Source organism: Chiloscyllium plagiosum, unplaced genomic scaffold (assembly GCF_037043375.1).
Source record: "Chiloscyllium plagiosum isolate Xiang-an unplaced genomic scaffold, Cpla_swu_hap1 HiC_scaffold_1, whole genome shotgun sequence".
Lineage (NCBI taxonomy): Eukaryota > Metazoa > Chordata > Chondrichthyes > Orectolobiformes > Hemiscylliidae > Chiloscyllium > Chiloscyllium plagiosum.
This window is the reverse complement of record NW_028270139.1, coordinates 20,156,610-20,183,312: the sequence shown is the minus strand read 5'-3', so window position 1 is coordinate 20,183,312 and position 26,703 is coordinate 20,156,610. Positions and strand designations below refer to the sequence as shown.

The window sequence follows — 26,703 nt, the reverse complement described above, 5'->3', positions numbered from 1 at the left end:
TCCTGGATTCCCTTACTCTCCAAAGCTTTACAACATTATGATTAGATTAAGTGTTCAAAGTTTGTGCGAAGATTTGTAGCTCGGGTGCTCGTTGTTGTGGTTCTGTTCGCCGAGCTGGAAGTTTTTGTTGCAAACGTTTCGTCCCCTGGCTAGGCGACATCATCAGTGCTTGGGAGCCTCCTGCGAAGTGCTTCTTTGATGTTTCCTCCGGTGTTTATAGTGGTCTGTCCCTGCCGCTTCCGGTTGTCAGTTTCAGCTGTCCGCTGTAGTGTTTGGTATATTGGGTCCAGGTCGATGTGTTTGTTGATGGAGTTTGTGGATGAATGCCATGCCTCTAGGAATTCCCTGGCTGTTCTCTGTCTGGCTTGCCCTATGATAGTAGTGTTGTCCCAGTCGAATTCATGTTGCTTGTTGTCTGCGTGTGTGGCTACTAAGGATAGCTGGTCGTGTCGTTTCATGGCTAGTTGATGTTCATGTATGCGGATTGTTAGCTGTCTTCCTGTTTGTCCTTTATAGTGTTTTGTGCAGTCCTTGCATGGTATTTTGTACACTACATTCGTTTTGCTCATGTTGGGTATCGGGTCCTTCGTTCTGGTGAGTTGTTGTCTGAGCGTGGCTGTTGGTTTGTGTGCCGTTATGAGTCCTAGGGGTCGCAGTAGTCTGGCTGTCAGTTCCGAGATGCTCCTGATGTATGGTAGTGTGGCTAGTCCATTTGGTTGTGGTATGTCCTCGTTCCGTGGTCTTTCTCTTAGGTATCTGTTGATGAAGTTGCGCGGGTATCCGTTTTTGGCGAATACCTTGTATAGGTGTTCCTCTTCTTCTTTTTGCAGTTCTGTTGTACTGCAGTGTGTTGTGGCCCTTTTGAATAGTGTCCTGATGCAGCTTCGTTTGTGTGTGTTGGGGTGGTTACTTTCATAGTTTAGGACTTGGTCTGTGTGTGTGGCTTTCCTGTATACCCTTGTAGTGAATTCTCCGTTCGGTGTTCTCTGTACCATCACGTCTAGGAATGGGAGTTGGCTATCCTTTTCTTCTTCTCTCGTGAATCGGTTTCCTGTGAGTGTGGCTTTGATGATCCGGTGTGTTTTTTCTATTTCCGTGTTTTTAATGATTACAAACGTGTCATCGACATATCTGACCCAGAGTTTGGGTTGAATTTATGGTAGGACTGTTTGTCCTAACCTTTGCATAACTGCCTCTGCTATGAGTCCAGAGATTGGTGATCCCATGGGTGTTCCGTTGATTTGTTCGTATATCTGGTTGTTGAATGTGAAGTGTGTTGTGAGGCACAAGTCCAGTAGTTTAAGTATGCCGTCTTTGTTGATAGGTTCAGCGTTCTGTTTTCTGTTCCGTATGTCCAGTAGGTTGGCTATTGTTTCTCTGGCTAGGGTTTTGTCAATCGAAGTGAACAGTGCCGTCACGTCGAATGATATCATGGTTTCTTCTTTGTCTATGTGTATATTTCTGATGATGTCCAAGAATTCCTGTGTTGATTGTATAGAGTGTTTGGATCCGCTGACCAGGTGTTTCAGTTTCTGTTGTAGTTCTTTGGCCAGTTTGTATGATGGTGTCCCTGGCAGTGATACTATGGGTCTGAGTGGGATGTCTGGTTTGTGTACTTTAGGTAATCCATAGAATCTGGGGGTGTTGTTGCTTTCCGGTTTCATTCTTTGTAGGTCAGCTCTGGTTATCTGTCCGTTTTTTTGTAGATTCCTTAGTGTGTTATTTATCCTATTGGTGAGCTGTGGGGTGGGGTCAAATTCCTTCATTTGGTAGGTGTTGATATCTGCAAGTAGTTGTGCTTTTTGGATGTAATCAGATTTATCTAGGATGACCGTCATTCTGCCTTTATCTGCTAGTAGTATGATTATGTTCTTATCGTTTCTTAGTGATTTCAGTGCTTCCCTCTCCTTGGTGTTGAGGTTATGTGTTTGTCTTTTCCTTGTTATCAGAGGTACAATACTTTGTCTCACTGTTTGTTGTGTCTCTTCTGTCAGTCCATTGTTCCTGAGTGTGCATTCTAGTGCTGCTAGGAAGTCTGCTGTCTTGGCGTCCCTGTGGTTGTAGTTGAGTCCCTTGGCCAGTATTGTTCTTTCCGTGTCTGTGAGCTGTCTGTGGGAGAGGTTTTTAACCCAGGTGTGTGTTGTAGTGTCCTCTTTGTTGTGTATTAGTTTGGCCATTTTTTCTTTTAGTGCCGTTTTTTTGCGGTGTGTTGTCCTGTTCTGTCCTATGGTGACAGCCTGTTCTATGGTCCGGGTCCATTCCTGATTCGTGGTTTTTGAAATTAACGACTTTTGGCGCGCAATTTCATGTCTGTACCTGTGAAGACCAGCTATCCTTAGTAGCCACACACGCAGACAACAAGCAACATGAATTCGACTGGGACAACACTACTATCATAGGGCAAGCCAGACAGAGAACAGCCAGGGAATTCCTAGAGGCATAGCATTCATCCACAAACTCCATCAACAAACACATCGACCTGGACCCAATATACCAAACACTACAGCAGACAGCTGAAACTGACAACCGGAAGCGGCAGGGACAGACCACTATAAACACCGGAGGAAACATCAAAGAAGCACTTCGCAGGAGGCTCCCAAGCACTGATGATGTCGCCTAGCCAGGGGACGAAACGTTTGCAACAAAAATTTCCAGCTCGGCGAACAGAACCACAACAATGATTAGATTAAATTAGATTACTTAGTGTGGAAACAGGCCCTTCGGCCCAACAAGTCCACACCGCCCCGCCGAAGCGCAACCCACCCATACCCCTACATTTACCCTTTACCTAACACTACGGGCAATTTAGCATGGCCAATTCACCTGACCTGCACATCTTTGGACTGTGGGAGGAAACCGGAGCACCCGGAGGAAACCCACGCAGACACGGGGAGAACGTGCAAACTCCACACAGTCAGTCACCTGAGGCGGGAATTGAACCCGGGTCTCTGGTGCTGTGAGGCAGCAGTGCTAACCACTGTGCCGCCCACATCTATATATATTAGATGTTACATTCTGTATAATATGCATATAATCTTGAATATGCTCAATGAATGTGCAACCATTGTCTGCTAGGATAAGTAATTCCGAAGATTCACAAACTTCTGAGCCAAGAGGTTTCTCCTCAACTCAATCTAAAATGTCCACCTCCCTATTCTAATGCTGTGACTCCTAATTCTGCATATGCCAGCCAGCAAAACAGCCTCCTAGCATCTACCTTTACAGATTTTATAATACTTTAATTACATCAATTTCTATTCTTTTAAACTCAAGAGAACATAAGCCCAAGTTACTTTATCTTCCCTCATAGAACAATCTAGTCACCTCTGGAATCAACTGATAGTTGACATAGTGAACTGTTGTTGCACCCACTTGAAAGTAACTATATCCTTACCCGAGTATGAAGGAAATAACTTGACAGTATTTCAGGTGTAATCTTACTCATGTCCTATACAAAAGTAGCAAGACTTCCTTACTCTTCTAATCTAACTCTCCTTGCAATAAAATTTAATATACTATTTGCTTATCTACTTGTTTTCAGTATCTGCGTGTTAAATTTGTGATCCATGTATACTGACACCCAAATCCTGCAGAATATTAAAATATCTCAGTCTCACCTCCTTAATACAATATTCTGCTTTCCATTCTTCCAGCCAAAGTGGACAATTTCTCACCACTCTGTCTGGCTCACACTCCCTCACGCAAGCACACCAAGTGACGAAACTAAAGAGATTACAGCAGAAAAGAAATTCACTCGGTCCCACATGTCATTTTTTAGATCATTGCTAGAGCAATCCTAATGTCCTAGTAATCCTACTGTCTTCTATCAATCAGAACTAAACCTCTTGCCTGCTGTTGATCCACAACTAATCTCACTGCCATTGATCAACCCAGAAATAATGTAATAGGTGAGAGAAGTACTAGAACTTGTAGACTTTTAGTATAACATCTGTTATGGGAAGTCATTTTAATTTGTCATTAAAGATAGAGTGATTGAGTATTAAAAATTGGGAGAGGAGGTGGTGACATAATGGTAATGTACTGGACTAGTAATCCACAATCTCATGCTAGTAGGTCTTGAGAATATGAGTTTGAATTCCATCTTGGGAAATGGTGAAATTTGAGTTCAATAAAGATCTGAGAATTAAAAGGTTAGCAACCACTGTTGATTGCTGTAATTACCTATCTGATTCACAAATGTTCTTCGGGGAAGGAAATCTGCCATCCTTATCTGGTTTGGCCTACAAATGACTCCAGATCCACTGATTGACTCTTAATTGCTTTCTGGGGAAATTAGGGATGGCAATAAATGCTGGCCTAACAAAGATGCCCATATCGTATGAATGAATATAAAAAAGTCAATGCATGGGTTTGTAAAGAATAAATTATATCTAGTGAACATTATTGATGTTTTTGAGCAAGTAACGAAAGCATTAGGTATAGGAAACTGTAGGGATGTAATTTATTAATGGGCTTTCCACAAGATATTCAATAAAATTTGACATGGAAGATATGAAAATTAAAGCTCAAACAATTGAAGGCAAATTACTGACATAGTTGGTAGATAGAATTTATAAAATAGAAATAATGGGTATGCACTAAATATTCCTTAAATTATTTGCAGGATATGGGCATCACCTGCAAAGAAAGCTGTGGCATTGGCTGCATGAGAGAGATTCCTACTATCCTCTGCATTATCTGATGCCTTTCTTCACAAACAGTATCCCATTCTATTGGATAACCAGCAAAATGTGCACATGATGCTGCTTCAAATAATCCACAGGGAAGGAGATGTAGTTAAAAAACATTTGATGCACCTCTCATGCGGCTCTGAACAATGATTTGGAAATGATTGGCAATATCACTTGGCGCATAAAAGAACCATTTTGAATGGTAAAGGGTTATAATTAATTTTATATTTGTAGGGAGTGGTGCTCTGCTTGCCCTGGTGTTGGACTCCAGTTTGAACTTCAAAGGGACGTACAGGACACGTTCCCTGAAAATGTGGCAATCCTCTTTCTCTATCTCCTACTACCTGATCCCATGTTCTTTTTCTCTCATTCTCCAGAGATTTCTTTGCTGCTGTTACTTCCTACAGACCCAAAGAAGGGAAATAATACTGCTGCAAAACATACAATTGCTAAAGGTTGTTGCCAGAACTCAAAGCATAGTCATCTGATGAAAAAACTCAGCAAAATAAGGTACAGAATCTCACCAGCTGTTTAACACAGCAAGGTTGTAACCAATCTGAATGGAACTGGTGATCTCTTTAAATAACACTTTTGCAGGTGATTTTACTAATGTCAGTAATATGATTTACTGTTTAAGTTGAGGAAATATTGATTCAATGCTGGGGCATATTAGAGATCAAAATCATAATTGTTTCAAGGGCTTTTTTTTTGATTTTTGAGACTTCTTTTCAATTCCCACAAACTCCTTCATTAGGTGAGATGCAGTCATATGACAATATTATTAGCTGCATTTGTGTTGACTTATGCTGTGTTTGGACTCAGAAGTAAAATCAGAAAATAATTCATCTGTATGCTCAACATTTATTAGATTAGATTCCCTTCAGTATGGAAACAGGCCATTTGGCCCAACAAGTCCACACCGACCCTCCGAAGAGTAACCCCCTCCCTGACCATATATTTACCCCTGACTAATACACTTAACACTATGGGCAATTTAGCATGGCCAATTCACCTGGCCTGCACATCTTTGGATTGTGGGAGGAAACCAGAGCACGCAGAGGAATCCCACGTAGACACGGGGAAAATGTGCAAACTCCACACAGACAGTCGCCCGAGGCTGGAATCAAACCCGGGTACCTGGTGCTATGAGGCAGCAGTGCTAACCACTCAGCCACCGTACTATCCACGGTGGCTCAGTGGTTATAAATTCTATCTACCAACTATGTCAGTAATTTGCCTTAAATTTGGCACAAGCAATTAACCTTTTTGCCCCCATAACTGACACACTTCATAAAAATGCACATTACTTTGCAAGGACTTAATTACCTGTGACTTCAAAGCTAGCTAGGCTCCATCTGACATTTTCCCTCCCTCACACCAAGTTGCACTCGATTCTCCGCCCTACTCTCCTTTATAGCTACTGGGTCCTCCCATCTCCTGGTTTCAGCCAAAGATTTCTCATCCTTCCGTTTTGCAGCCACTGCCTCCCCTTCCTACTTCCTATTCACCTCATCCTGCACACTTACTTTTATCAGTCTCACCTGGCCAACAGCTAGCCAATGGTCTTGTCCAGTAGATGCACTTCCCCTAACACCCTTTTCTTGATAGACATGCTCCCCAACCCATCCTCATGAGCCTTGCCACTAGCCTTCTCGATGCTCCTCCAATCCAGGTTGCTTCATGCCTGCACTAGCTACTGAAACGCAGGGAAAAAGCAGCCTGTGTTTAAAGGCTCCATTTGTTTCAAAATTCTTTACTTCCACAAAATGGGCTCAACTTTTTCCCGATTGGTCACCTTCATCATTTAATGTTTGGTCAATTCTGAGGCAAAATATGCCCTGCAAGCACTGAGGTATATCAATTTCACCAAAATGTATTCTACAAACAACGTAGACTGCTTATTACAATGCTAGGCAGGCACCCTGGATGCGCGTGACAAGCTTGCCTTGCACTACCAGTATGGATACATGCAGTGCACTACCAGTATGGATATATTGTCTAAATGCCTCATACCGTATTAGACAAATAGATGCAGCCTGAAAATTGGGCACGTGATAATGTAATGTCTATACCACTACTTCCTTCATTCATCCATTCATTCTCAGCACCTTGCTTGTTTAGGAAGGCATGCTTGCTAACTTGGCAAACTGGAAAATGTCAACACGCTGCTTAATTGCCAGCCAGAAGGCAATATTGAGTAATGCATAATGAGATCCCTGTTCTCCTCAGCCCTCTGTCCAGCCTGGTCACAACAGAGAAAAAAATACACAAACCCACACAACAAAGACTTGAGTTTCCAAATTGTGAGTCCAATTATCAGCTTCTAGCAACCAGGCCACCTGAAATAAAGGCTTCCTCTAACTTGTTTAAGATTTTAGACTCTCAGTCAAGCTTTGGTCTTGGATCCTCCAAGTAAAGTACGTACCTTTTGAACTTGTGTAAAATGAAAACTCCAACGATGAGCAGGCAGATCACAAACATAATAACGACAATCAGCACGCCTTTCCCTCCAATAGATTTCTGAGAAACTGAAGGAGAAATGTTCACATGATACTGAAGTGGACAGCAGAAAGGAGTTACCCACCATATATCAAAGTACAATACAGGTGTTTCAATCATCAAAGACATCTCTTTCCTGAGACAAAGTAATTATGTTATCTTTGCATGCAAAAGGAGGATCACAATAAAAAGAACGATTTACATTTTCCATGTAAGAACACTTACTGACATTAACAGATAAACTGAATTTTTCACTAATCCAAAAGGGATTAAATTTTTCAAAAGGCTCAATGGAATTTTAATCAAAGTCTGGCATCTGTTTCATAGTACCAAATGATATCTAGATTTCGATCAATGAGGTAGTGGCATAGTGGTAATAATACTGAGTAATCCAGATGCCAAACTAATGCTCTGGGGTCACAGGTTCAAATCCTACCATATCAGCCAGTGGAATTTAAATTCAATTAATAAATAATATAAAATTAATCTCAGTGATGGTGAGCATGAAACCCTTGACTGTCATAAACCCATCTGATTCACTAATATCCTTTAGAGAAGGAAACCTGTCATCCTCATCTGATCTGGTCTACATATGACTCCAGAGTCAACAACATGGTCGACTCTTAGCTATCTTCTGACACGCTGTACCAAGGCCCTCAATTCAAGAGCAACTAGGGACAGGCAACAAATACAGGATGATGTTATCCTCGTGGCACTATTACTAATCCAGAGACCCGAGGTAATGTTCTGAGGTCCCACTTTTGAGTCCTGCCATCGCAGATAATGGAATTTGAATTCGGTAAAAATCTGGAATTTAGAGTCTAATGATGACGGTTTTCAAAGAAAATCTGATGTAGTTCACTAATGTCCTTGAGGGAAGGAAATCTGCCATTCTTACCCGGTCTGGCCTACAGCAATGTGATTAATGTTAGCTGTCTTCTGGGCAATTAGGAATGGGCAATAAACGCTTGCCTAGCCAGCGACACTCAAATCTCATAAGTGAAACATCACAAGATCGAGGAGGTCCAGGTCTTGGGGTGTGGGAGGGGAAGTTAAAGTGATTGACCACAGAGTGGTGGGGTTGTTTGATGTGTGCATTCCAGAGATGTTCCCTGAACCGCTCCTACATCAAGGAGACAGAACACCAACTTTGTGAAGCAGTTCAGGGAACATTTCTGGGACGCACTAAAGAAGCCCAAGGACATGCAAGTCCTGGACCTCTTTCACCGGCAAATCAAAGCCACCCACCAACTGGAAGAAGAATATCTTATTTTCTGCCTCAGGACCCTACAGCATCAACATGGACTTCACCAGTTTCCAAATCTCCCCTCCCCCCACCTCATCCCAGATCCAACCTAGCACCGTCCTCTTGACCTGACCTACCTATCCATATTCGTTCCCACTTACGCTAGGGTATCTAATCTAATTAACTCCCACCTACTTACCCCCCCCCCCCCCCCCCCCCCCCCCCCACCCCTGTATTTATTGCTCAGACGCCTTCCACCTCCACATTTCTGATGAAGGGCTTCAGTCCGAAATGTCGACTCTCCTCCCCTCGGATGCTACCTGACCTGCTGTGCTTTTCCAGCACCACACTTTCCGACTCTGAATCTCCAGCATCTGCAGTCCTACATTCTCCAAGAATATCAGATGTGTTTTAAAGCCCATAAATCAGTCATCACTACAACTGTTGAAACTTTATTGCTGGAACAGCACAGCAGGTCAGGCAGCATCCAGGGAACAGGAGATTCGACGTTTTGGGCACAGGCCCTTCTTCAGGGCCTGTGCCCGAAACGTCGAATCTCCTGTTCCCTGGATGCTGCCTGACCTGCTGTGCTGTTCCAGCAATAAAGTTTCAACTTTGATCTCCAGCATCTGCAGACCTCACTTTCTCCATCACTACAACTGTCCCAAACTTCACTGCTGTGCTTGCATAGATTGAGTTTCTTTGCAGGGGAACATAAGTACATCTGTAATAGCTCTTCATGTGCACAGCTGGGAAGGGTTTCTTAGACTGAACTTGTCACAGTCTGGCACCATACTTACATATGATAAACATATCAGCAGGTGAAAGGAAATACATTCGAGAGTTCCAGGTTTATTTCAACCTCCTTTGCAAAGAGGGATGAAGGATAACTGACTGAAAATCTTTGGTTGGCATCAGCCACACCCTCACTGTATAAGTTTGTAGTCTCCCTTCCTCCAGGATACCTGTTACGTCAAGGAACCTAGATAAGCCTGTTCTGGTGTGGGCACCCAATGTAAATAAAACGTTAATAGGGAAACTTCTCCCTAACTCCCGGATGCCTGATGAGATCAGCAGCCTAAGAATAGCTTATGCCAAGTGTCAGTTGAATTTCTGACCCCATATTTCTTTCAGAGAACAGGAACATACAGTAAATAGTATATTTAGTGATGTTCACATTCAAATTGTACATGATAACAAAATTTGTTTTTGACACTATTCAGTCCTATGCCATTGGGATGAAAATCATGGCCTTACCTGCTCGATAATCAGCCAGTGTAACAGTCACTTCCACCCCTGGTTTCAGAGAAATTTTTACCTGATTCTCTGTCAGAGCTTCTATTAAGGATTCAATTCCCTGGAGGCAAAAGCACAGAACAATCTGCTGGTTTATAATGTGGAATACATTATAGCAGTGCTCAAGCTTCAATAGCCTTGTCAATCATCTCCATTCTCAACAATAAGGCAAATCTATTGTGATTTCCACTTGTATTATTAAGGTAATTTAATAGTAATTACCATGGACAGACAAAGAATGAATGACACAGCTCAATTTGAAGCTCATTGAAGATAGAGTTGAATTTGTCAAAAACCTATAAAACATTGGACTGAATCAAATGTCTTATTACTTCCTACCTCAAACCAAGTGTTTTCATCCCCAATTATTCATCACCAGTTACATGAAGTGCTTCTGGCTAATTCTGACATAATATTTCAGGTTACCAAATCCCTATGCTGTAATGCATTATAGATCACATGCACAGCTACTAGTCTCTCAAATGAGAGAGAGTAGTTATCATTGAACTACTTTATGGTGACAGTAAATATAATTACTAGGTAAAGATAGAATTTGTTTCACTGGCATATAATGCCATAAAAATAGGAACAGGAGTAGACTCCTCGAACCATTCAATGGGATGGTGGCTGATCTGAAATTCCTTACATCCACGTATGTGCTCTTTCCACATTAACCTCGATTTACCTACTGTTAAAAAAAATCTATCAGCATTAAATATATGTAAGGACTCTACTCTCAAAGCTCTCGGTGGCAAAGGAGTTCCAAAGACTCAGAACCCTCAGAGAAGGAATTCCTCCTCATTAATTCATAAGATAAAGGAGCAGAATTATGCCATTCGACCAATTGAGAACTGCTCTGCATTCAATCATGGCTGATATGTTTCTCAACCCCATTCTCCTGCCAAACTATCTGTTTGCTTCAGATTGATTTTGATATTGGCATTTTCTAATAGGAACTCCAGTTTCCAGCCAAAACTTCCTTTCCAGGATGTCTTCAATCCTCCAGTTCCTCATGATTTAAAAGATACTGCAAGTTTCTTCAACATGGATGAACAAATTAGTATAATTTATTCCTAAATCATTTGGCAACAACTGCAATTGATATTTATATTGTGACTGAGTGCAGAATTGCAATCCAGCAGAAAATTTACATTGAGCCAAAGAGGTTCACATGAAGAGAGTGTAACCAAACACATGCTAAAAGCATGGAGCTTTAAGGAAGTTCTTACAGGCAGAAATGAAATTGAAAAGGCAGAAGAATTTAAGGAGGCAAAACAGAGACTGTTGGATCTATGGTTGCACTGAATTAACTGGGGTATGTTTCTGATCTTTTAACTTAGGGAATGGGAACAAAACAAAAAGTGGTTAAAAACTTTACTTCAATGTATATATCCTTGGGATGTAGGTGCTACTGGCACGGATAGTATTTACTACCATCCTTGATTAACTGAGAGAAGATGGTGATGAGTTGCCTTTATGAACTGCTGGAATTGTGCTTTGAAGATACTCTCATAGTATTGTTAGTGAGAGAGTTTCAACATACAGACCTTGCTACCTAAAGGACTGGTAAAAGATTTCCAAATGAAGATGTATGACCTTCAGGGGAATTTGGAAACAATGGTCTTCCCAACTACCTGCTGTATTTGTTGTTCTGTTAGACACTGAGGGTTGAAGAAACCTTGGTGAGTATTGCTGTGTAATTTGTAGATGGTACATACTGCAGCTAAGCTGTGCAACTGATGGAATTAGTAAGTGTTTCACATCATGGATAGATGGAGATCAGTTTAGTTAGAGCACAGATTCAAAGTATCAAAATGTACTTTTTGCATTAGTTTAATTTCTGTTAGTCTTGGAGTTATCATGTGGGACTGTACCAACTGAATGTCTAGGATTATTTTATCAAGCTGATCTTGGAAATACTGATTCGAAAACAGAAATTGCTGGAGGAATACAGCGGCTCTGGCAACATCTATGCATCTGTTGGAGAGAACAGATGCTCCCAGACCTGCTGAATTTCTCCAGCAATTTCAGTTTTTGTTTCAGATCTTCAGCATTCACAGTTCTTTGTTTTAGTTTGGAAATACTGATCAATGTTCCACTGTGTTATACACACTTTGTTGATGAATGAATGAATGATTTTGTCACGTGTATTTGGGAAACTATAGTGAATGTGTTTTGTCACCACTTTCAGTGCCATTTTGGATTGCAAAATGAATAAGAAGAACTTACATAAATAGAGCTTCATCTTCTGTTCAATTGACAGAAAAATATAAAGGTTGAAAAATAAAAAATAATGTTCAACTTTACAGTTCTTCTGGGCAAGCACAGCTCTAGGTTCTCCTAAGTTTTCCAGGGTTTCTGTAAGGTATTCTGGTCTCTAGGCCACAATGAATCCCCGTTCCAGGACCAGTCGATGCCCAGGAGTCCCCGGCTTCACTGTCGCTGCTATGTCAACACCGTTAGGAGTTCCTGAGTTATTCCTTATATAGTTGTATAAGTATTTTCCATTTCGTAATCCATGGTATTTGTTTGATATAAATAAATTTGCAATTTGTATTCAAAAGTAAAATAGCCATTTCAAATATAATAACCACTATAAAACATATCACCCAGCAGCAGCCCTCCAAAAACAGTCATTTAAAAGTGCCTGATCTAATCTAGGTCACACAAACTCAGAAAGTGTCTGATTTAATGAGGACCTCACACTAAGTAAATAAAATCTGCAGAATGAGCTAATCATGTTTCCAATCCTGGAGGAATACATATCAGGAGATGACCATATTCTGTTGTGGTTCTGTTCGCCGAGCTGGAAGTTTTTGTTGCAAACGTTTCGTCCCCTGGCTAGGCGACATCATCAGTGCTTGGGAGCCTCCTGCGAAGCGCTTCTTTGATGTTTCCTCCGGTGTTTATAGTGGTCTGTCCCTGCCGCTTCCGGTTGTCAGTTTCAGCTGTCTGCTGTAGTGGTTGGTAGAAGAAAAGGATAGCCAACTCCCATTCCTAGACTCCCAAGCACTGATGATGTCGCCTAGCCAGGGGACGAAACGTTTGCAATAAAAACTTCCAGCTCGGCGAACAGAACCACAACAACGAGCACCCGAGCTACAAATCTTCGCACAAACTTTGAATGACCATATTCAACAGATAGAGACAGATTTTTATTCAGTAAGCGAATTAAAGCTTATGGGAGCAAGGCAGGAAAGTGGAGTTGATGATTATCAGATCAACCATGATCTCACTAAAAGGCAGAGCAAACCTGATGGGCTGAATGGCCTTCTTTTGCTCCTGTGTCTCATGCTCTTAAGGTTGGATTAGTCGTGTTTTTTGTGCCCATGACATAACTCAAAAGACTCCACTTTGATGGGTAGATGCTAGAGTTGGACCTGTACTGGAATGGTTGAGCTAGTGGCATGCTTATCCAGAGCTTGTGCTGCATTTGCCATTTGGCAGCTGCTGTCCTCTGAATTCTACCCTTTGAAATTGTAGCCATTCACCACCAAATCTTGAAAAGGCTTCAGTAAATCTATTCGTTATTAATCTTAATACAACTAGCATCCTTCTATAGCAAAATACAGATAGTTGAGTTGGTCTATCAAGCATGCCCAGAATGGTACTAGTTTTAGCACGGGTAGTACATGAAAATGATGGTCATGTTACTGGAATAATAATCCGAAGACTGGATCCAAGTCTTATCATGGCAGGTGCTTGTTACTAACTGGAGGAGAAAGTGAGGACTGCAGATGCTGGAGATCAGAGCTGAAAATGTGTTGCTGGAAAAGCGCAGCAGGTCAGGCAGCATCTAGGGAACAGGAGAATCGACGTTTTGGGCATAAGCCCTTCTTCCTGAAGAAGGGCTTATGCCCGAAACATCGATTCTCCTGTTCCTTGGATGCTGCCTGACCTGCTGCGCTTTTCCAGCAACACATTTTCAGCTTGTTACTAACTGATCTGGCTGAGTCTTGATGGTTTTCAGAAAGTTAGTGGAGAGCCAACACAGGGATAAAGCTGCTTCAATAAGTCCTTGCTAATCTACCTGTTGTAGATGCACTTGTCCACGACAGTGTGAGTGATTATTCCACAGTCTTTGTGGAGATTGATTTTTGTCTTCACACTGAGGAGTCCTACCCTTGGGTGGTACCACAACAGGTAAAATGAAATTGAATTAGAAGTCAATGATAAGTTATTCTGTTATTAGCAATTATCAAACATCAATGCAATTAGAGATGGTCAGTATAATGTTGGGTGATACATGCACTTTAACATCGTTCATATTAAGGAATTCCAGCACACCTTGACAATATAGTCCAGACAATTATTAGAACTTCAACCTTGCACAACAGAGGGCAGCCCATATTCCTACAAATACATCATGACTCAAGATGCACATAGACCTGAGCATTAATATCAATATCATCAGCAAATACAAACATCTACTTAAAAAAAAAATATACAGAGGAACCTCAATTATCTGAAGGACAGATGTGGGCGGTATTTTGCTTGGTTAATCGAATGCTGGATAACATTGTTAGTCAAGCATCAGGTCCTTGCGACCTTGTCTGGATAATCTGAAATTCAGCGAATCGAATGCCGGATAATTGAGGTTCCCCTGTACATTGCCTCTCCACCAGTCCCCATCCTTAATCCTGTCACATTCTGCAACCCCACAACCAGAGTGCAGTCTCTTTCATTTCAAATTTTGCAGCATTACATGTTTCCTTTCTGAAATAACTCCACGGAGGCTGGTATCCTGTCACCAAGTCACCCTATATTTACATGTGGAAAGTCCTTGACACTATTCCAACTCCCTCAGAACCAGCTCTCAGTGTCAGGGTGTCTCTCACCCTGTTTACATCCATCAGCCAGGGCTCCCTTATTGGATCAGATTTACAGCCCCAATCAGAGAACTCATATTCTATCAGGTCCACCTGGCTGACCTTATTACAATCACTATGCTTTCCCTCTGCTCCATCATAGCCCTGCACTCTAGAATTTTCTTCCCAAACTTTGCCATCATGTTGGAGAAAGTGAGGACTGCAGATGCTGGAGATCAGAGCTGAAAAATGTGTTGCTGGGAAAGCGCAGCAGGTCAGGCAGCATCCAAGGAGCAGGAGAATCGACATTTCGGGCATAAGCCCTTCTTCAGGAATCCTGAAGAAGGGCTTATGCCCGAAACGTCGATTCTCATGCTCCTTGGATGCTGCCTGACCTACTGCGCTTTTCCAGCAACACATTTTTCAGCTCTTACCATCATGTTGCATGTTTCTCCACTTCCAAAAGACTACACAAAGCCTTACTCTTCAACTATAATGATAATCATCTCTCCCATCATTCTCTTCATTCCAAAGGATTATACCTGAAGTCACAACTTGTATTTTCTCTCTCCACAGATGCTGTCTCATCTGCTGAGTCCTCTACCATCTACAGTATTTAGTGTTTTTTTTTCTTGTTCTTAAACCTACCTTAGCATTTACCCCTTCATTCCCACCTTTTTGAAATGCTTTCAGACATCTTGCTATGTTAACAAACGTTAGGTATGTTAATCAATTTTATAGTTTCAGCTACTTTTACAAACTGAGTTATCTTTAGATTACCAACATTTCCGTAAAGGTTCAAATCTGATACCTTGTCAGCTGTTATGCTTCTTTTCCTCTTCAGTTTCTCTGATGGGGGAAGCAGATACAGCTCTGCTGTGGTGGGTAGACCCACTCTCACCACTGTTAAAAGTAATTCCTCAGGCATGCCTGTCGTCTGCAAAGACAATGATTGGTACATTACCAAAATATTTCAAAGTATCGCACATTGAGATTTCCTGCATGCAAGTAAGTTGTTATTGAAAAGGATGGGAAATATTCAGAATCTACAACGATTAATGAAGCAGCTATTAAAAACAGAATCAAAGCAGCAATAATCATAAACAACAGGAATGAACTTATATGCAAAAACACTTCAAGAAATGAAGGTGGAAAGAGAGTAAAACTTGTTACTTATTTTATATGGTAGTTTAAGGTAAGTGACAAATGAAAGATAATGTGGCAATATTTAACAGGACAAACAATGTTTTGTAGGAAATATGCTTATCATCATTTTTGAATCAATGTGCACTTCTACTTAGCAGGACATACACACTGAATGGTAAGGTCTTAGGGAGTGTTGCTGAACAAAGAGACCTTGGAGTGCAGGTTCATAGCTCCTTGAAAATGGAGTCGCAGGTAGATAGGATAGTGAAGAAGGCATTTGGTATGCTTTCTTTTATTGGTCAGAGCTTTGAGTACAGGAGTTGGGAGGTCATGTTGCGGCTGTACAGGACATTGGTTAGGCCAATGTTGGAATATTGCGTGCAATTCTGTCTCCTACCTACCGGAAAGATGTTGTGAAACTTGAAAGGGTTCAGAAAAGATTTGCAAGGATATTACCAGGGTTGGAGGATTTGAGCTATGGGAAGAGGCTGAACAGGCTGGGACTGTTTTCCCTGGAGTGTCAGAGGCTGAGGGGTGACCTTATAGAGGTTTACAAAATTATGAGGGGCATGGATAGGATAAATAGACAAAGTCCAGAATTAGAGGGCATAGGGTGAGAGGGGAAAGATATAAAAGAGAACTATGGGGCAACTTTTTCACACAGAGAGTGGTGCGTGTATGGAATGAGCTACCAGAGGAAGTGGTGGAGGCTGGTACAATTGAAACATTTAAGAGGCATTTGGACGGGTATATGAATAGGAAGGGTATTGGCCGGGTGCTGGCAGTTGGGACTAGTTTGGGTTGGGATGGATGGGTTGGACCGAAGGCTCTGTTTCCATTTTGTACATCTCTATATGCTTGCATATGAAAACAATATTCCAGCCCCAGCTCCTGTCTCATGCTGGTCTAAATGATGGAAATATCCTACTCACTAACTGAACATATCCACAAACTAGACAGAGTAATTTGATGAGGCCTGATGTTTGGTGCAGAAATTGCAATACACAGTTACACTGTTCATGATCCACTTCAGGTGGACAACACAAACTTCATGCTTGCTTTTGGTCAGCTTGATTGTAGTGCACAAACAGACCACTGTGAAACATGCTGACCATATTCAATAGTGAGCCCAATAGCATGTCCTCTGTAGTCCTTAAGAAGTGTTATATCCGAAACACTGACTTCTCCACTTCCTGATGCTCCCTCTAATAACATGCCGCTGGTATGATGCAAAGCCAATCCACACTCTTAAAGAGGTGCTGCACTTAGGGTTCGACAGCTACTGCAAGATTCTCAGGAAGGCTTGAACAGAAGAAATGTAAATGGAACAACAGACCAGAAAGAGAACCGCCAGACTTGTACAAGTAGTGTTGCAAGTTGTAACTATACAAGACAGCAGTCAGACCACAGCTGGAATACTGTGAATGGTTTTGAGCCCATTATCTGAGGAATGATATACTGACATTGGATGCAGTTCAAAGAAGGTTCACTCAGGTGATCTCTGGTTTTGAGGGATTGTTTTAGGTTGAGAGGTTGAATGATTACATTGGAGTTTAAGAGAATGAAGGCAACCTTATTAAAACATTGAATAGTTGAACAGTCTCAGTTGGGCTGAATGGTCTGCTTTGCTCCCACATCTTTTGGTTTTATGATCAACTGATCCCTCTGGACCAGAGAAAACTCTACATTGTGAGACTTAATCCATAGTATCCAACATGCCCTACTTTATTCGGGGTGATATTGTGTTCCTAATTTAAGCCCATTCTCAATTCCCACAATGCACTCATCCTGCTTTTCAATATGAAAGACAAGCTGCAAATGGCATGACCATGGGTATCTTACTTTCCAATCAGACTTCTCCGGCTGCATTGCTACTCCCAGGTACCGAAGCGTTGACACCTTATCAGCCTGTGCTGCCACATGGTGAAAGGGCGAAAACAACATCAGCTCTCTGAAGATTTACCATCACTCAATCTGACAGTCATCAACTCAGGTACTGGCATTGCAATTATCTGAGATGGGAGTACAAACTTGTGATCAACATGTGTTGAGTCACAGAGTACAACAGGGGGGCAGTCAGGCCAGGGGGAAAATGGTTGGCACATGCACTAGCTCACCACAGAGAAAGCTGAGATTCTTTGGAGATTACTTAGATGGGGACTTTGAAGAGCTGATGCAATTAATACTGATGGGTACATATTGAGGTATCGAGCTCAACTGAAGGCCTAACTCCAAGCCTACCACCACTCACCAATGACCATGGAGGAATTCAGCTTCAATTTAGCAAACATCCACACAGAGGGCATGGTAATCGTCCTCTCCATTGTAGAAGTGGTAGTTCAATGATGGCATTTGACAATGTCTGGTGGCTGTCATCCCCTATTCTGCTGCTGTACAGGCAGAGGCCACCTAATGTCTCAGAGCTGCCATGGAAGTTCAGATTAAGGGTACAAAATCCAGGCTTGTTGCCATGCAACTTCAACTTGGTGTCACACATGTTCAGAATAAGTGTCAGTGCTCAGAAGACTTTGCAGGCTCTTACAGCAGTCCCCCCACCAATCTATCCTCCAATTCCTGGCATTGCTGGGATTTCACCTTGAGAGAATGGGGCACTACTTTGCTCTTCTCTCTCTGAATGAAAGCATCCAGATTTCCAGCACTGTAATTCCACGACTGTTCTTGATATTGTCTATCAGCCAATTGGTTCAGCCTACTGTTGCCCAGCTCCTGTCTGCTGATGTGAGACACCTGAAGCAGGGTTCACAGACATACTCATGGGTATTTCCCCATAAAACTCAGCAGCCTTCACCAGACAGAGCAGTTGTATTAGGAGCACATGGACAGGCAAAGGCATAGGGAAGACAGGCACTAAGACAATGCACTCAGGTGTGTAGTTTAAATGTATTTCAATGCAGTGTTGTTGAATGAAGTTCATATGGGACATTTCCTGTTGTGACTTATATTTTAGGACTTTGACCAAGAGAATCCCGTGAGAGTTTGTAACACTGAGTTTTAAAAGTGAAGTCTGAGATTGCAGGGGAACGTGAGTCTGAGTTTCTGTTCACATGAACTCTTTCGAAGCGAGATCTTTTGGGAGTCTCTGTTTTGGTGGCAGGGGCTTAATCCACCTAATAATAATGTTCAGGATGCAACAGATCATTAGAAAGTTGGAGAGATTCTCAGATAATTACTACAGGTCTCTCGCTGAGCGATCCAGGCAGAGGAACTATGAATTCATAATGCCAATAGTGTGCTCCCTGATGCTGCTGGTAGCTATTGACCTTCATTCTTGGTACACTGTTCTTGTGTGGTTGGGTGATGGAGCAGAGTCATTAGTCAAGTGCATTGTGGTTTTCCCTTGTTCTCAAGGAGACAGCCTCTGGTTCTCTGTGGTGGGCCAATACAAACTAATGTGCAGAGGAGAAGGGTCACAGATTGATCAATTAGTAAGGAGAATGGGGATTGAGCAAGCAAATGGATGAAGGGGAGAAGAATGCCAGTATAAACAAATGTTTGGGGACGGTATCAGTGTAAATTAATGAGCAGAGAGGATTCCAAGCAATTAGAGGAAAATAATTGAAAAACGGGCCACTTTGACCTGAGGTGGAGTACATAATGTTTATATAGTTGTCCATCAGTGAGGTCAAAGGCTCAGGGTTAAGTTGGAATCTTTCCACTTCCCATACAGGAGGAAATCAGAGGTCACAGTGTCAAATTCGCAATGATGCTGAATCTGTGAGAAAGCTAATTGAATGAAAAACCGTCTGAATTCATTGTCTCAATGGAAATTCCAAATCATTGTGGAGAAATGAGAGTTAAGTTTTGAACAGTCAAACATTGAAAAAGGATCATGAAACAGGAAAATTTGAAAGAATATAGAACAAGGCACAGAAAAGGAATTTGATAACTAATTCTTTCAAATAGGCAGTGCAGTGATTACATGTTTTCCCATGTTGTAAACTTCTCTGATTCAGAGACCAGGACCAACTGCATAAACCAAAAGGCTTAGTTTTAACGTTGTTATATTTCTAGTCACAGCAGTAAAAAATTACAATGCTCAATACATCATGAGACAGAAAAATCTATCAGCTTAATCCTCCAGGCATTCACATTGACTTTGATTATGAGATGTGGAAATAGGCTTAAACACACAGAATAATTAGACCAAATTTTTTTTTTCATTCGGTTGTGGGAATTAACTCTTTCTGCTGGAAGGAATGCAGTAAACAGCAATACCAAGATAGCCCAGCACTGAATATATTGTGATAAATTTTCAACTTGCCGCCTGAGCATAAAGTTGTCTACGTGAATCAAGTACCCATTATAGAAGCTGCCAGTTTTTTAATTTCAATTTTTCTTTCCTATTGGCATGTTGAAAATTTACCGAACAGTCTGTAATGTTTACTGCACAATTATGAAGGAGATGCTCTCATGTTGAGATTTCCAGTCAATGTAGGTAAGTTATTAGCAATTACCTCTGCTAAAATCCTTGATATAACCCGTCCAATATCTTCCCTCCATTCTGGTACATTAGGATTGTAACTGTCGATGTTCTGAGAAAATTCAAGAGGTAGAACTTCCAACTGATCTGAAACATCAATGAATTTGTGATAGAACCACAATAAAGGTTGATGCCATGTCTATTAGAGACATTTTAAGGTTAGTCTCTGCTTAAAGATAATTTTGTTAACTTTTTATTTGGTGAAGCATCAATCATTCAGCTATAATGAGATTATGCTCAAGAACTACAACAATTCCTTTCAACATATATTTGCACGACTTAAGAATCAAGTTCCTAAATAGAGGACCCAAGTATAAAACCTTGTCACCCACCTGTATATCAAGAATTGATGTCTGCACTTTCTATAGCTTCCCATCCATTGATGCTGGGGACATTTTTAAGCTATAAATTTTATCAGTTTTTTTTATAAACATCCAGATCGTTCAACCTTTTAAATCTAGAAAACTAGCTGTGAAGTAACCCCTTTAAATACACTTTCTGGGACATAATTTCAGAATTCTAATTATGCATTCATAGCATAATATTTTATTGGAGATTAGGACTCTTATTCCACTGACAATACATAACATATTTATTGAACCACAGGGAGCCATGCTCCAAGCAAGTGCAAATTGAGGTCAGAGGCTACAGCACTTAATGCTGATTCCCTAACCGATATATGTCTTTGATGCAGCTCCCTATCGGGATCTGAGGGCCAGTGAATTTATGGGATAATGTGAAAGTATTTTTGAAACTATTGCAACCAGCTTCGACAGCCTTTAATTTTCCTACTTAGAAAGAAACCCAAACTGACTGATAAATTTCCAAATAAGACTTATTTAATGTAAACAGTAACTAGGAACTCCTCTCAATCACATTTGAAATTGGGGCAGGATGCTTGCAGAAAATTAACTTTGGAAGATGAGGCTTCTCACAGTCTATCAAACCTGGAACCCCTGCATCAGGGATCTGCAAGGAATTAAGAATGCAAGGGGAATGGAGTACACAAGTAGGGAAGTTTTGCTACAGCAGTAAGCACATTGAGACTAAACCTTGAGCACTGTAGTCAGTTTTGGCCACTTTATTTAAAGCGGGAGTTAATTGCATTTGAGGCAATTTAGAGAAGATTGACTTGTTTGACTCTTGGGATTAAAGATTAGATTTTAATGAAAACTTCAGCAGATTGGGCCTATTTTCATTAGAGTTGAGAAGAATGAGGAGATCTTATTGAAATATAAAAAATTCTGAGGGTTTTTGATAGATTAGATGCTGAGAGAATGTTTCCCTTGAGGAATGCAGATACTGGGTGCAAAACTTCAAAAGGTGTCTTTTATTTGAGATGGAGATGAGGAGGGATTTCTTTGCTCAGAGGGTCATCAGTATTCGGCATTCTGTCCCATGAACAATGGCCATTGAATATATTCAAGGTTGAGTTAGACAGGTATTTGGTCTACAAGGATGTCAAAGATTAAGGGAAGGAGATAGCAAAGTGTGGAGTTAAGGCCGTGATCATATTGACAAGTGCAGCAGGCTGAAAGCACTCTGCCATTCACGATATATGGGTGAGGGAACCAGGTGCAATATTTCCATATTTGCTGACAACACAAAAACTAGGTGAGACTGAGTTGCAAAGAGACTTCATGGTGATCTAGACGAACTTGAGTGCGGGCAAACATGCCGATCGTTCTGGTATAACGCGCATTTCATCAATGCAAATTAGCTGTAATGTGACTGACAAATTGTGGACACTTTAGATAACGCGAACCTTCTACTGAATGGGTGTAGTGATTTTCTATAGCGGTTTTCCAGAGCGCAATTTTCGATAGCATGAGGTTACAGAGGAACACAACTGTTGTGTTGTACTAGAACACCCTGTAGAGCTGAGCAGCATAACATAGATAAATGTGAGGTTATACACTTTGATCTAAAAAACAGGAAGACAGAGTATTATTTAAATGGTGATACACTAGAAAGTGTGAATGTACAAAGGAATCTAGATGTCCTTGTACACCAATGAAAGTAAATAGGCAGGTGCAACAAGCAATACGAAAGACACATGTAATGTTGAAGTTCATTGCAAGAGGATTTGAGTTCAGATGTAGGGATGTCAAAATGCAGTTACACAGAAACTTGGTAAGACATCACCTGGAGTATTGTGCACAACTTTTTGGACTTCCTACTTAAGAGAGGATGTATAGAGGGTGTGCAGCAAAGGGGTTCAGTAGGAGGATACTGGGATGGCAGGGTCTGTCCTATAAGGAGAGATTGTTTAAGTGTACCTGTATTCACTGGTGTTTAGAAGAATGAGATGGGATCTGATCGAATTGTGTAAAGTTTTAACAGGGCTAGATGTAGGGAGGGTGTTTCTCCTGGGTGGGGAGTCTAGAACCAGGGGAAACAGTCTCAGGATAATGGGTCAGCTATTTAGGCCAAGAAAGATTTCTTCACTCAAAATGGAAATCACCCTGCAGAACCCATGACCACAGAATGCTGTGGAGGCTAAGGCATTAAATATATTCAAGAAATAGACTGATACATTTTTAGACGTTAAAGGCATCAAGGATCATGGACAGAAAGTGGGAATGCAGCATAGAAATACAGCATGATCATACTGAAAATTGGAACAGGCACAAAGAGCCAAATAGCCTACATCAGCTCTGAAGTTTCAATGTAAGGATCCAGAAATCAGCAGTGAAATCTCTTCATGGATAAGAAACTCTTAAAGCAACTGTTTGTCCATTTAGTATCAAACTCTTGCCTGCTGAGACTGCTGAAAAGAGATTTTCAGTGGGACAGTTGGTCTAATTCTGGTTCTGATGCCCTGTTAAAATCCCCGAGGCTCATTCGAATGCTCAGATTTTCTACCCTTACACTGGTAGGATCTTTGTTAATGGGGGGGAATCCTTTCAGGAATCATCTATACATAATTACTGACACCTAATCCAAGGAATGATGTCAGATTCTGGAGTAGATCTGGAGAGGCTGGTTGTTGTAGCTGGCAGAATTCCTAGTCTCTGTCTTTTTACCCTAAGTATTTAAATGACTGTTCCATACCAATTCCCAGGACGTAGATAGTTCAGGATTTAGCACTGGTAATGCCATAGAATGTCAAAGGAAAGTGGGTAGATTCTTTCCTGTTTGCAATGGTTATAAGAGTAACACAACTATAACTTGCCATTTATCAACAGAAGCCTACATGTTGTCAGTGTCTTGTTGCATATGAACGTGAAACGTTTTAGTATCTGAGGAGTTGCAAATGGTGCTTGGTAAAAATAAATGCCCACATTCCAAAATAAATACTTTAGGCTTCTTACCAAATATCCTCACCACCTTCGAATCTTGAACCATGGAACTACCACATGAAGCTTGGACTGTGACTTTAATCTGACCATTTTCACTAAAGCTGGTTATGAGACTGTTTTCTAAGGTAAGACGAGGCTGCAAAGAATGGTTCAAAACACGGAAAATATTATGTTCTTTTTGTTTTAAATAATAGCCAGCTGATAATTCATGGAATATGTACAATGTGACATCTACCTCAAGATTGTCCCCCAGCCACCATTGGAAGACTGTGTGGTTGGAGTTGCTGGGCTGCACTAATGCTGTCAGATTTATTTGTTGGTTCCTGCGAACAACTGGCAGTGCCTCCAGGTGCACAACTTGGAGAGGTGCTGAGGAGACCAAGTATAGTTGTGTCAGCAAAAATATTTGTACACACTATTGCTCAATTAATCAATTTACTGGGTGTCATAATGCTCTTAGTACACATTAATGCTATAGCAAACTTACAGTTCACTTGAATGTAAACCATGGCTTCATCAGACCCTGCAATGTTTTCAGCTTTCACAGAGACACGGTAGATTCCTGGCTTTTCATATCTATGTTGAATTGGTTCATCCATCAGTGTGAGGTTGACATACATTGCCTTGAAACCATCTCCAAGATCCACTTGATATTTTGTGTTTAAAGTATCACCCTAGCAACAAAACAGAAACAGCATAACAACACAACAGCATAAAGAACTTGTGTTTAAAAAGAGATTAGTATTCTTTCATGAGTCACTCATGAGTTCCAAAGTTCTAGTTAAATTAAGTAACTAGATCTAGCTTGTTAACTGCAAGCACACCATACACCCTTTACATTAAGTGCATCTGCTCAGGCTCCCTGAATAACCTAATGAACAAAGGGAAATCCTGATCTAGGGGGTAGGAACTGGTAGCTTTACCTTTTCTCTCTTAAGTTGGTTGAATTTAGCTGTATTTTGCAATTTTGCCGAAGCAAAACCAGACTAGGGAGAAAAATCAGCTAAAAGTGCCTCTTCTTCTTAAACATTGCTATAAACAATTGTTCCTGGAGTGTCAGGCGAGAACAGAACTGGGTTTAGTTGCGAGAACATCCGTGGATGAATAACCACATGGTTATCTGGGCTCAGAAATGAAGAAATTGAGGCAAGGTATGCCTATGGAGCTGAATGCTACTGGAAGTAACACCAGGCAAGAGCACTGGTGAAAAAAATGATAATCTGCTCACAACATGGTTTCCTTTATATGGCTCCAGGCCTATTTATGAAGAATGATCTATGTGGACAAATGAAATGGTGTTACCCATAGGCAGTGAGCTCCACTTCTTTCTTTTAATTTATTGTCTGCTTTCTTAGTCAGAGCAAAAACAGCACGAGGCATGATTCTGGAGTTTAGAAGAATTGCTGTATAAAATTCAGAATGAAATTTGTAGAAATGAAATTCTCCCATAACCTATAAAATTAATGAGTCAAAAATTGACAATAATTCAGATCCAAAGTTGTAATCTTTCTGTACAAAATAATTTTGCCAGTCATTGTTCAGTACAAAACAATTCACATCCTCAATTTCTTATTTATTTTCACATTAATACAGACTCAATTTTGAAATATCCAAATAGAAAATTTCATTTCGTGTGCTTTTGACTCATTCATATCTGGTTCTGTGCATTTATTTCAGTTATGATGTTGATAAATATTAGTCCTGGCAAAGGAAACATCTTTCACTTTTTATTGTACTGTTAATATCAAGCATTTACTAGTTAGTAATGGACAGAAATTCCTTGATCCAGTCAGACTGCAACAGCGTCATATCCTCTCCCAACTACTAACTCAAAAACAATTATGAAAAAAAAACAAAATCTGGGGAAACACTGACTACAGCTGATTGATTTTACTCTAAACATCTTTTATAGAGGTCTATTATTTCATCTGTTTGGATTGATTCAAGTCAAACTCTGAAACAGTGACACATCATACAAATCCATCACATGACCAGAAGTCTCTTGAGGTGAACTGTACAAATTATCTACCAGTGAGGTGTTTCTTGACAATGCTTTACACCTAACATTGGGTTTCTGTGTATGGACATCATGAAGCATGGAATGGAATGATTATCACAGGCAACTAATACATCCAGAGTTAGGCTGGGGGCAAATCATTTTAATTGAATTATGCATGTCTTGACCTTGATATGTTTTCATTTTAAATACAATTTTCCTGAATATGTAGGCCAGGCACTTCAGTTTTATATACTTGTGCTGAACTACCACTAAACTCATTTCAAACAACTATTTCCTTGTTTGAAGCAATCAAATAATCACAAGCCCAACACCTTGAAGTATTTACTGTATTCTAATTTGTCACTGGAATATTATTGTAAATTCATCATTGTAAATTTATCATTGATTAAGAGGGGCATTTTTCCTAAATTATATTTAAATGCTTGATTCAAATATATAAAGTTGTTGTTGATGGGTGTGCTCTGCTACAATGATACCACATTCTCACAAGGTCTTAATGACTTTTGTATCATTGTCAGCTGTGTGCAGTGACAAAGCTAACCAACCATCCAAAGCGGAGGCTATTCATAGAATGTTGTAATCATGATAAAATAGATCTATTTACTGACAGCAATAATCCAAGGTAGCAGCTGTGATCTTATTAACACATGCACTCAATTTAATTCCTGTAATTTACGTCAGAGTTACAGCTGATGCTAAAGGTACTTTGTAATTGGTTCAATTTGCTGGCACAAATTGGGAATTTACACTTCCATATGAATATTACTGCACTAATTTCCACATATTTCTGTCAGAATTTTAATTCCTGGATTTTCAGAAAACAATGATGACAGATAGACTCTGTTTCCCCATTCTACCAACTGGGAAAATTTTACTAAAATAGAAGTTTTGCTAGTCTACTGAATTGGCTGATTTCTGTAAAGGGGCATTGCATTTGCTGTCAACATACCTGGGCTAAGGAGAAGGAATAATTTTGTCAGGTTCCCTGAATCTTAATCTGAAAGGGCATAGACAACCATGAAGTTCAATACTCATTGTCTAGTTTCACACATTTGAACCGAAAACAGGAAATGGGTACAAAATAGTTAACTTCTAGCGTGTTCTGCATTTCCTATGCTAAATACGTAAACATTTGGCATGACATTACATTTGTAGATGTTTCCTTTATAAATTACTTGCTCTGCTATTGTCACA

At 40.6% G+C, this 26,703-nt stretch overlaps 1 protein-coding gene across 4 annotated transcripts in view; it reads right to left on the bottom strand.

The window, feature by feature from the left end:
• Positions 1 to 26,703, bottom strand: part of sorcs2 (sortilin-related VPS10 domain containing receptor 2) — a 627,727-nt gene that overhangs the window by 19,869 nt on the left and 581,155 nt on the right. For all 4 annotated transcript variants that reach the window (XM_087978909.1, XM_043698404.2, XM_043698411.2 and 1 more), the window contains exons 19-25: positions 23,977 to 24,163; positions 23,725 to 23,858; positions 23,502 to 23,625; positions 20,162 to 20,274; positions 15,352 to 15,477; positions 9,694 to 9,793; positions 7,117 to 7,219 (exon numbers count right to left, since the gene is read on the bottom strand). In XM_087978909.1, coding sequence (XP_087835035.1) covers positions 7,117 to 7,219; positions 9,694 to 9,793; positions 15,352 to 15,477; positions 20,162 to 20,274; positions 23,502 to 23,625; positions 23,725 to 23,858; positions 23,977 to 24,163 — 887 coding nt within the window. The remainder of the gene's footprint in view (positions 1 to 7,116; positions 7,220 to 9,693; positions 9,794 to 15,351; positions 15,478 to 20,161; positions 20,275 to 23,501; positions 23,626 to 23,724; positions 23,859 to 23,976; positions 24,164 to 26,703) is intronic.